This window comes from Podarcis bocagei (assembly GCF_964188305.1).
Source record: "Podarcis bocagei genome assembly, chromosome: 17".
NCBI lineage: Eukaryota > Metazoa > Chordata > Lepidosauria > Squamata > Lacertidae > Podarcis > Podarcis bocagei.
The window spans coordinates 30,195,009-30,207,244 of record NC_138143.1 but is presented as its reverse complement, the minus strand read 5'-3'; the positions used below and the strand labels follow the sequence as shown (position 1 = coordinate 30,207,244).

The 12,236-nt window shown below is 44.0% G+C and overlaps 1 protein-coding gene across 6 annotated transcripts in view; it reads left to right on the top strand.

Annotated features, from left to right (window-relative positions):
• The window catches only part of ZNF462 (zinc finger protein 462), a 143,769-nt gene that overhangs the window by 82,440 nt on the left and 49,093 nt on the right, over positions 1–12,236 (top strand). For all 6 annotated transcript variants that reach the window (XM_081175995.1, XM_081175993.1, XM_081175991.1 and 3 more), the window contains one exon: positions 6,074–6,192. In XM_081175995.1, coding sequence (XP_081032121.1) covers positions 6,074–6,192 — 119 coding nt within the window. The remainder of the gene's footprint in view (positions 1–6,073; positions 6,193–12,236) is intronic.

Here is a 12,236-nt window from a genome sequence, read left to right as displayed (position 1 = left end):
TTAACCCACAGTGCCACCCGCGTGCCAGCCCACCACTGGTATGCAGCCCTTAACCACATTCCCCAGTGGGAACCGGCCCCCAAAGATTCTCCACCCCTGCTGTATTCAATCAGTGGCTCTGAACCAGCCTAGGACTTTTGTCACAGAACGCTGCATATGGAAATAATTTTATTTGAATAAAAATACAGTCTAAAAGTATGGGAAACTCCCCCCTCCACCCCAGCCCCTTGCCTTTGAGGGGTGGAATTAGGAAAATATAGGCTTTTCTAGCATTTGGTATCTGTAATATATGTCTAAAATTAAGCCTGAGGTCTCGTGTGTCCAAGGGGTTGTGGTGGAAATATTAAGCAGAGTCTTACCCATATTGCTGACAGAAGAGGAAAGTTTGCTAAAGTATCATCAGGCACACTTGTTGCGTCGTCACTTAATATTTAGCATAAATTCACTTTTGAATACATTTGTAGAGAAATGGAAGGAGTTAATATTTTTAATTGACAATGTATTATTTAAAATTAGGAAGTACAACATTTACATATTTGAGATATAGAACACCTTTGAGAGATACAGTCATACCTCGGGTTGAATATGCTTCATGTTGAGCACGTTTGAGTTGCACTCCGCGGCAGCCCGGAAGTCACGGAGCGCGTGACTTCCGGGTTTCGCTGCTCATGCATGCACAGACGCTCAAAATGACCGCATGCGCAGAAGCGGCGAAAAGCAACGCGCACAGACGTGCCGTCGCTAGTTACGTTTGCTTCTAGATGCAAATGGGGCTCCGGGACGGATCCCGTTCGCATCCCGAGGTACCACTGTATCTACCTTTCCAGTTTGTGCTCCTCATATAAACTAGATGCAAGATGCTAGATAATGTGAGCAGTGCTATTTTTTTTCTAGAAAAATAGGTGCCGGTACTCATTATGAAGTTGTTACATTAAGTGCCACACTTTTTTACAACAAAAAAGAGAGGTTCTGGTAGTACGTTTCCTTCAATATCCCCTGGGGGGGGGGGGGGAGACAAGCGCTGAATTGTTGAGTCTAATGGTATGGACAGCAGGCTGATGAATAGATTTAGCAGTTATATTTATTTATTAAAAAGTATTTAAATGACCCCAAGTGCCAGTGAACTGCCTTCTTCCCACTCATTCATTGCGAACGCTGACCCAAATACTAAACGCTGGTAAATGTGTGTGAGTTGCAAATGATAACAAAAGCAGAGAAAACCAGAGCCATTCTTTAAAATAAAAGTAGATTGCTATGTTCAGTTTACATTATTTGCATGTATGTGCTCTGTCAATGGCTTTTGATACAAGAATGTGGGTAATTTAAAAGAATACAAGCGGCCCTGTTTTAATATGTGAAATGCTGGAGGGCTGGGTTTTACCTCTCTCTCTTTCCACAGTCCTTCTCTGCACTGCTTATTTATTAATGGATTTTCTCCTCTGAACCTCTTCACACTTCCTCACAATTCTGTCAAGTCCATCCTGGCTTCTCTCCTGGGTGGAAAGATAGGAATCTCTCTTCTGAACAGAAACATGGAACCACTAGGGGGCTGCATTTACAGATGGACAGGGATAAAATTGTATTAGTCCCCTCCCTCCCTCCCTCCCCCCCCCCCTCTCTCTCTCTCTCTCTCTCACACACACACACACACAAACACAAACACAAACACAAATGTGTTTTAAGACACTGAACCTTAACATTTTCCCCTCCTTCCAACCTTCAGAACACAAGGATTTCTAAAATTATTTTTCTTTAAAAGTCTTGTAAAAAATTTTTTTAGGGTGGCCTTCACACTGGCATGTAGAAAGCATCTTCCTATGTTGGAAATTACATTCACAGTACTCTCAGAACATCACTCACAGTTCACCTTCTTAGTATGGCGAACTTACTGAATCTTTAATATTTTGATGCAATAAATTGAAGCCGTTACCCTATAGTGATTAAATTAATACACTTTCCCAAGCTGTACATTAACCCTTTTATGTTTTTGTAAGCTATATATTTTCTTTATATCGTTTTCAAGCAGTTGATGAGATACTACAAATTAGGACTCTGAATTCTGATCAATTTCAGCTCCCCCCACCCTCGTCTTGTTAAATAACAAGAAATGTGAAATGCAGAGCTTATGATGTAATCCTTGCTGTCTGTATCGATTCTGGGATGAGAAAATCATTTCTTCCAAGTTTCAAATTGGTTTACCAAATAACAGACAATTCCTGGAATAAAAACAGCAACACACACACCAAGAGAAACTTGCATGTTACTTTTGCAGTAGGAATTTAAGAGGCTACAAGACTAAAACATTCCAGTATAATCTACACGATATCAAATGAATAGGGCAGGGTGCAATCCTGTACTGAAGATATAGCAACTGGGGAGCGATAGGATTCTGTGGGAGCCCTGCTATGCTGGCAAAACACCTTGGATAAGCTGGTGCAGACTCCACTGGCAGAGCCATTTCACCAGTGTGAAGATACGCCAAAGGAATGGCTGAACTGGGAGATGGGAGTCACGGGTGGGATGTGGGGAGCACAGGGAAGAAGCACATGGTTAGTCCACATCTATACTGCTTCAGTTCATGGCCACAGTCCTGTTGGCAATGCAACACCATTCCCAGACACGGTGCACAAAATTTCAATGGGACAGGAGGTGGGGAAAATGCATTGACAACTGCCCCTTCTTTTTTAGAAAAAGTTTTATTTATTTGGTTTTTCAGATTCAAATTTCACAATCGTATATTGAACATAAATTATAAAAACAAGATTCTAAGGCATCTCCTGGACTTCCATCCTCCCCTTTGTGGGTCTCATTAGAATAGAATGGAATGGAATGGAATGGAATGGAATAGAATAGAATAGAATAGAATAGAATAGAATAGAATAGAATAGAATAGAATTTATTATTTATACCCTGCCCATCTGGCTGGGCTTCCCCACTACTCTGGGTGGCCTCCAACAGAGTACTAAAATACAGTGGTCTATTAAACATTAAAAGCTTCCCTAAAGAGGGCTGCCTTCAGATGTCTTCTAAAAGTCTGGTAGTTCTTCTCTTTGACATCTGGTGGGAAGGCGTTCCACAGGGCGGGTGTCACTACCGAGAAGGCCCTCTGCCTGGCTCCCTGTAACTTGGCTTCTCGTAGTGAGGGAACCACCAGAAGGCCCTCGGCGCTGGACCTCAGTGTCCAGACAGAACGATGGGGATGGAGACACTCCTTCAGGAATACTGGACCAAGGCCGTTTAGGGCTTTATTCCTTATTAATCATTTTCTCCTGCATCTTTTATGATGATCCAAATCTCCATTATATCCAAAATTCACCATTAAGTTACAAGTGATATTCCAGTCCTACTAACGATTTTAACTGTTTACAATTTTTACTGTTTTAATTTTTGCCCATTCTTTATTAAAATTTTGGTCTTCCTGCTTTCTAATTCTTCCGGTCATTTTAGCCATTTCTACATAGTCCATCATTAGCCATTCTTCTCTGGTAGGGACTTTTATCTTCTTTCCATCTCTGGAAAACTGTCCTTTCTAGGTCACCGCAACAGAGCATAGTGTATTGCGGGACTCAGCACCCAATTACAGCACACCAACACCCAGTATGTAAAACCCCACTCAGGTAGACCAAAACTCAGATGATGAGATGCATGGCATGAGGCTATAACTCTCTAGCACTCAACATGCGCCCTTAGAGCTCACAAGGTTCTGGCAATGGGAAATTATAAAGAAAGGACACTTCACACAAAACTGTTCAGAATACACATGGGGACTTGACACTGCTAATGCTTCTGTGCCTAGAACTCTTTAGCAGGTACCTCACCTTGGGACTCCAGACACATCAAGAAGACTCACTCAACACAATGAGAACGGCAGGACAGAGCACTCAACCCAGGTAAGCAAGGGAAGGGTGAGGGACACATACCTGCTGTCTCCCATGATTCCCCCAACCTATTTGCCACTGCTTCAATGGTGCAGTGGTGAGAAGTGTCTCACATATGCACGAGAGGCCCTCATCCCCACATGCAGGTATTATTTTTTTGGCCGGGCACCCCGTTCCGAGCCTTGCTACTGCCGTCCAAACATACATCAGCACTTTTTCCTTCAGTGCATAGAGTGAAACAGCCGTGTTTCACTGCAAACCCCAAGGGGGTAATAAAGTCTCTGCAACCTCCCTTTCAGTGAAGGGATGAGGCTTTGGAAGAAGCGCTGGCTCAACAGGCAGGTTGTGGCACTGCTCCTCCTTCCCTGTCACTTCTTTACAAACATCTGCCATGCATCCAGTAGATTTGTGTAAGTGTGTGACTACTGCTCTGAATTCTCTTGTGTCTCCTGCTTTTCTACAGGCTGCTTCCCGCAAGCGCAGGATTTATCCCACACAGCGTTCTGTGCAGAAGGGGACGTGACCAGGAGCAGGGTCCAGGATGCTTCCACCTGTTCCCCCATGGAGGAACGGAAACACCTGTAGCTCCATCGCAAACTGTTAAGGAACAGGTGAAGGTGTCCCTCACCTGAAACTGGTGCCTGCTGCCCACCAAGCTACTGCTCAAGGCACAGGAGCCCTGCTGGGGCAACTGGTTGGCAACCCCACCCCCTCTATGTGTCTTTCCTTGCCGGGATCAACCATCCTAAAAGCTGCTCAGTAAAGGTTTTGCAATTGGCCTGCGTGTCGTTTCTTTATTTCCGATTGACAGATGGGAATCCCTTTCTCGCACCCTAGTAGGATCTGGCTTATCTTGGCCTGGGGGGTGGCACTCTGATGGGGCAGGGAACGCGGTGAAATCAGGGGCAGTGGCCCCAACCCTCTGCAGCTGATTTTTCTTGGGTTGCCTGGGGGCAGGCCTTACAGTGTGAACAAATGGGAGGGAGGGAGGGATGAGGAAAGGAAAGATGTGGTTTGCTGGGAAATGACCAACCAGTCTAGCCTATTAGGCAAAATAGCAGGGCTGGGGAGGGAGAGGGGAATCTGTCATGTGGGTTGCCTGGGGAAGGATTGGGCCAGAAAGGCTGGGTGGCCATGCAGGAAACGTGTCTGACTTGCTGCTGTTGGAAGCAAGACGTTCAACTGAATTTATTGTAATCTAGTCCAGCAAAGGCAGATTTATCAATTTTTTGCAGGCTGGTTCTGCTCTGATAGCAATAATTTCACCATGGATATCTTTATTTGCTTGCATTAGGAAATGTGCTCTTTAGTGGTAAGCATTGTGACTGTGTCTCTGCTAAGAAAATGTGCTCCCTTGCACAAATAGGCACAGACCTTTTTCTCGTGGCAGAAAGCGGGAACTTCTCAACCACCTGCTGAATATTCTCATTTCAACTGATAAATATTAAAATGAATGAACAATGGCCAGTCAGATAAAAAGGGAAAAGCTCTTGAAGTTACTGTGTATTTGCATAGAGATTAGCTATGGAGACTCAACTTCCTCTTTTCCTCATATGAACACACTGCAGGCACATTTGGACTGGATCTAAAAGGATAGGGAAAGTTGCTGTTTTTCGACATTTCAAAATTCTACCTATTTGTTTTCCCAGATACATGTTCAACTTTTCGGTTTGCAGCACAAGTGAACGTTTGAAACTGACATTTGTTTTAATATTATTTGAGTTGCAGGCTTGGAAAGAAGTATTTATAGATAGAATGAGTTTGTTTACAGGAGGGTGAATTTCAACTGAACGTTAGGGAAAAAAAACCCAGGTTGTTTCTGAGTTTTTAGAGCAAGCTAAGAGGATCTGGTAGCTATATTTTGGTTTTGCTCCTTTATTAGTCCTGACATTAGCCTGCTAAGTCATCTTCAAAGCAAGCTCCCCCCCCCCCCTTATGATTTTATATCCTTGGCTTTATCAATTGTTGCGCCTACTTGCCATAATCATTGGGTGCAAGACATGAACCAGATACAGCCCAGTTTGGCTTTTGTTGGCTTGTATCTTACGCAGATTTCTCCGCCACGCTTCTTTCTGCCAGTGTTAAGTCAAAGAAGTCTTACATTCAAGTGCCATCCAGTTTTCAGCTGAAAAAAATGATTCACAATTTCCCCTTCTTTCCTTTTGCTTCTCATTGCCGCTTCTCCCTTGACAAAGTTTGGATCGCCATATGCAAGCCCACCATGGACATCATAAACCATTCCGCTGCAAACTCTGCCCTTTCAAGTCCTCCTATAACAGCCGGCTGAAAACTCACCTACTCAAAGCTCATGCTGGTAAGTCTTATTCCTCCATTTCATGGTGAAGAAGGTCTCTAAAGCATCTCTCCTTCCCCCCACCCTTGCAGCTACTGCTGCTGTTAATCAGCCAGCTTGTCATTTTTTTTAAAATCATTTTATTGCCTTGGAGTGTGCGTTCAACCCAATCAGGAGAAAGGTGTAGGTGCAGTGTTGAAGTTAAGGCAACATTACGTTGAGCGGAACTGAACTTGGAATTGGGCCAATCACATTAGGTGAAGAGGTGATCCCAAATTGGCAGGTCAGAACAGCAAGCCGGGTTGGAAATCAAGCCCATAAATTAATCTGTCTTTGGGGCGGGAAGCAGAGAAAGAAGTAGAAGGAATACTCTTGAGATTCCTTTTCAAGTCTTAAGGGTAAGGCTTTCTGGAAGATGTTTGTGAGGCAAATGCATTGAGCACTGTGGCAAGGGAGAGCTGTGTCAAATTTTCACCTTCAAACATTTTTAGATGAAATGCATGCTTTCAAAGAGTAGGGAAATCATCCTGAAAGGGGATTATCTTTCATTTTCCCCCATGCTCTATTTCAACCCGTGCGCAGCCATTCTCCATGCCCCTGCAAAAATACCTCGCTGCTTTGCACTATTTTATTTATTTCAAAGAACCACAAAGGGCTTCTTCCACGATGTGCTTCTAGCCAATCAGGGATCCCAGGGTGAATGTAACGATGTTATGTCTACTTCAGTGAGAGCAAATGAAGTCACAGTGGAGCTCACATTAGGATGAACCCCGGAATGTACATTCAGACACACATGTCACGGAGAACAGTGGAATGTGTGCTTGAATGCGTGTTTTCATGCACATCCAAATGTGTGTTCCAAGAGACTCTAGCTCATCCTGATATGCATTCCTGGTGCACACTTTGGCTGCTTCTCCCTGTTTTGTTGCATTGCAGTGTCTTCATTGCTGCAGTGCTTCCAAACAAGGAGTGTCACCTTGGTTGGCCAGGGCAACTGGGATGCACCCCTTCTCCCCCTACAAGTGCCTCTTTGAGCATCTTCTCCCCCACCTCTACAAAGGAAGGAGAACTTTTTGATGGGTTCAAAAGTATTTATGTAACTCGGCTGTCCTGGTTTGGCTCAGCTCTGCTAAGAATCAGAACTAGAGAGGCAGGTTTCGTGTTCCCTGGAACCTAAACTTCCTACGGCAGCATATCTTAGGCCACGAGAGCTTCATGGATGGGTGTGTTTGGTGGGAAATTAATGGGTAGTAATTTTTGGCCATGGTCTTCATTAGCAACATTGTAGCCTGAAGGTAGTTCAGTTTGGTACCTGATTCATTAGTTCATGGGAACTTTGGTATTCATTTCAAAACCCAAGAGCTCTGATCAGTTTTGTGCTGAAGAGGCATAACTTCTTAGCTAAACGACAGCCGTATTTTGGTTGAGTTCTGTAGCAGCGCCCATTTCAAAGATAAAGGTGAGAAGCTTCATGCAGTTCCATTTATCATTTAAAGTGTGGGTTGGTTGTTGTTGTTGTTTTATATATTGATGCCAACGTGTTGTTCAAGCATGTTATCATTCGTAACTGTATCTGTGCCAAGTCCAGTTCTTGTGGTTCAGCTTATTGGCTATTTATTGGCATTTATGTTGTGTACATCTCCCATATGTAGCAATTCTGTCAAGTATTCCTGGAGCGTTCTTGGTTTTGTCGGGAGGGGGGCCCAGATTTTAGGGGGAGTGGGGATGGCTTCCTGGGAGGCTATGTCTTCTTGGGCTCTTCCCAATGACCATAACTCTTCCAAATTGTTAGAGAACAGGACATGCTGAATTTTCTTTACTGAATGTGTCACATCTTGTCCTTCACTCCCCACAAGTCAATTATTTAAATTACGTTAGTCCAACAATAACATTTAAAAATAATGGATGGGGCTCCTATGGTCTGTAAACACTCATACACAGTCCACTAGCTTTATTAAATCATGTAACAATCATTCTTGAAGGCATGCATTTCAAAGCATTGGGGTAGTGTGATTTCACAGTATCACTTGGTCCTTCTGAAGTTGTAGTTTGGTAGTTAGTACAGAAGTTTGCATAGCAGTGTCCTTCTGCCTTAACTGTTTCTTTCTTCAAACTATTCATGAAACGAATCACAACTGTAAACCAGTTGGCAGCATTTTTTTTGTTCCAACTAAATATAAAGTTATGAAAGGCATGGAGAGGAAGGATAAAGCGTGACACCCCCCCCCTTCTGTCTCATATGTACAGAACTTTCTGCAGGTTCAAGATCAACAAGAAGTACTATTTTTACTCAGTGCAGGATGGATTTATTAATCCTTTAACAAAAGCCACTAGCCGGAGGTTAAACAAAATAATGCAGGAATACATCAATGGCAGTATGCCTACATGGACCTTTCATATACAGCAGGAATAGGGAATCAGTGGTCTTCCAGGTATTGTTGGACTACTTCTCCCATAATCCCTGGTATTGGTGACTGGAGTTGATAGGAACTGCAGCCCCACTATATCTGGAGAGCTACAGGTTCCCCATCCCTGATATGCCAAGTCTTTCTGTCTCTGAATTAGCAGATGCTCAGGACAAGATGCTTTCACATCTTGCATCTAAAGCTTCATGGGATATTGGTTGGCCAACGGAATGCTAGGCTGGATGGCCCCTTCTTCTGATCCAGAGGGACTATTCATTTCAGCTCATGCATGCACATAATGTAGCTCAGGGTTAGTTTCATTTGGCTGAACTGGGAAATGTCCAGATACTGCATTGTCATTTGAAATCTTTGAGGGGAAACCACAAAAGTTTTGCTGTTGACAATAGCATTCCCATTTCTGTTCTGATGCAAACAACTTGGATCAGTTGGATTAAAATCTCTTGGGTTGAAATGTATAGCTGCACTTTTTGGCTTCTTCATTTGACCTGCTGTCATTACTTTTTTTCTTTTCTTTGTTGTTGTTGTTTTTGTTGTTGTTGTCGTCGTCAGTTTCATAACTTAAAGTGTGTTGCCGCTTTCTCCCCAGTCATTTCCGCCAATCTGCAGAATAACGATTGACTATTATACTTCACTGTTTTTTTCTGATTTGTTAAGTTTGGACAAGGTTGTTGCTGCTTTAAATGGTAGAGAGAATCTTACAAAATTCTGAGCGTAGTGGCTTTGGCACGGGCAGCTAACGGCAGCAGTCCGTAGATGAAGTAACATAAACCCAGTTTATGTGAGCATGAAAAGGCATTTGTGCAACAACCAGTGGGGCCAGTGGGGTTTATTTTACTCACCCACTGCCCAGTTTGCCTGTATTCACCCTGCGACCCAGTTTGCCTTTGTAATGGGCTTGACTGTAACATGCATAGGCCCAACTAAGTGGGATGTTTCACCAACAGAAACAGGAATAAGTATGGTGGGTGGTGAATAGGGAAGATTTGTGGGCCCTACTTTATGTGTGTAGGTGCCATTTGCCTGTGGGTGACACAAATGAGAGGAAAGGCAGCAGGACTTGAGGCCTCCTGTGACCCAATTAAATGTATTTTGGGGTATGCATTGCTATTGGAAAACAGGAATCATATGCCTACCCTTGTGGGGCTGGATCTTTCCTCTTTGCTGCTTTCTCTGTTGATTCCAAATGGCATCTTCCCAATCCTGCCTCAGCTGCTTGCAATCCTTTTTTTTCTTTTTTTTTGAATTCCCGCACTGACCAACTCATTTGTTTTCTGGAAAGGAAGCGGTGGTGTTTGTTATGCTTATTTAAATATTTTAGAGCAATTTCATCGCCCCAAGTTAATTGGTTTGATGCTTGCTTTAAGAGTCTCGTTCGGCTTTCTCCTTCATAAGCAAATAATGCATCTCTTTTTGGAACCTCTCTTTTGTGCACAAACCCAGAGGGTGCTATGAACCACGCTAAATATACTGCTGTGGACTTGATCTTTCCCGTATCAAGCGATCTGTGCTGTCCCATTATCATCATCACATTACAGTGGTGCCTCGCAAGACGAAAAGAATCCGTTCTGTGATTCTCTTCGTCTAGCGGTTTTTTCGTCTTGCGAAGCAAGCCCATTGACGGATTAGCGCTATTAGCGGCTTTTAGTGGCTTATCTGCTGATCGGATCAGCTGATAAGCGGCTTAGCGGCTTAGAAAAGGGGGGGGGGTGAAAGGAAAAAAACCAGCAGGAACTCGCAAGACATTTTCGTCTTGCGAAGCATGCCCATAGGAAATTCGTTTTGCGAAGCACCTCCAAAACGGAAAACTCTTTCGTCTAGCGAGTTTTCCGTCTTGCGAGGCATTCGTCTTGCGGGGCACCACTGTATTTTGATAAATACAGTCCCCTTAAATCAGTTTTTAAAAGGTATTAATTTGGCTTATAACACTCGATAACACACTTCCTTTGTTGTGGCCAGTGGCCCATGTACATCATCGGGTCCATGGTCCTTCTGTCCAAGGAAGGACCAGAAGCAGGGCTCACCCTCTGTGCACAGCCTCACGTTGACCTTCTCATGCCCCTCTCATGGAGAAGTGAAGGATTGAGATCCATTTATTTGAATGTAGGATCTCCCTGCCCTATGGGACCCACCCTTTCGTTCGGATTGGACCCAGAGGGCCGAAGAAATCTCCTGTTTAGGTCATTCACTTGTCTCCACAGTGGAGAGGGGAACATGGGGAGAAGCAGAAAAGGTGAATAACAAGGAATCATGGAAACTGGGTGCCGTCTCTCACTGGATACAATCCTGGCTGAAGAAAGGAAATAATACAATTTCCCGTTTATTCACCAATCCTCCAGAAAATGTTACAAATGCTGGTCAATCCCTTTTCATGTCGGCGCAAGGTATACAGTTTAGGTTTTTCACAGTTCCAGTTTTAGTATGTGATAGAGGACTTTCTGTTTCCAAAGTGAGATTATTTTCACTACGTGGGATGCTATCTCCTCTGTGTGTGCCACATCACAACCCAAGTCTTGGCCACTTTTGCTTCTCAGGTCATGGCTGCTTCCACACGCACTCCAAAAGCTGCTTTGCAACTTCTTTACGGCTTGGACCACAGTTCCTAACTGCATGGCTTTTCTTCTTTGCTTTGGCTCCTGTAGCACAGTTTCCATCTGGCTTTGTAATCTTGACTGTACAATGGCATTCTCAGGTTCTGTCCTTTATTGTTAACCTGCTCTGGCCCAAGCACTGGTTATGCTGCATCTCATTCCCAGGCCCTGCTTCATTGTGTTAGGCTTGCATAGCTCAAGGATGATCAGTCTGGCAGATGGTTTCACGTTGGGAGGGAAAAGAGCTCATTCTTCGAGAACGGTTAGGAAGACGGATGGTAAAGGGGTGATACCAAATACAATGGCATTATTTACAGAGAACAGTAAAGCAAGGGATTTCTGAGGAGCTGTTTGCAGCCTGCATCAGCCTCATCCTCTAATGCCATAACCTTTCAAATTTCTGATTTGTTTTATATATATGCTGCTGTCCTTGTGTGCAAGAAAACATAAATGGGCTTTTCTCCATTTCCAAGTTAACTTCCAAAGAAAGCATTAATGAGCAACACCCACCCGCCTTTACGCCTAGCCCTGGTATTCAATGGGGTGTCTATGATTCCTCATCCATGGCCTCGTGACCCAAATCAGGATTGGGCAATGGTCACATCATTGGCCGCATGACCCACTAAGAGCCATGTCACATGGACAATGTGTTTGTGGTTTCAGCTTCCACCCCTGCTGTCTCCTTTCTTGAATCTTGGAAGGTTGACTTGTTTGCCGCAGGCAAAAGCTATACCTCAGAGTAGCTTTGGGTTGGCATCTTCTACCTGTGGCAAATAGAATCAGCTGGTCCAGTTGCCATGCACAGTTAGGAGCTACAACCAGGGAGACAAAAGCATCCTCTGTGATGGCCCTATTGGCCCCGAGACCAATAGAAATAGGACAGTTAAAATGATTTTACTCTCTTTTTAGGACTACCCAGAGGAGGAACCCATGGGATTCTCACTGCTGAGTTGAATAGGAGGAGAAAGAGATTGCCCCCTTCCACCTATCCCTCTCCTCCCTTCCTATTCCCCACCCCACCTCTCGTCTTGTGAGCTGATGACTTGCCTGT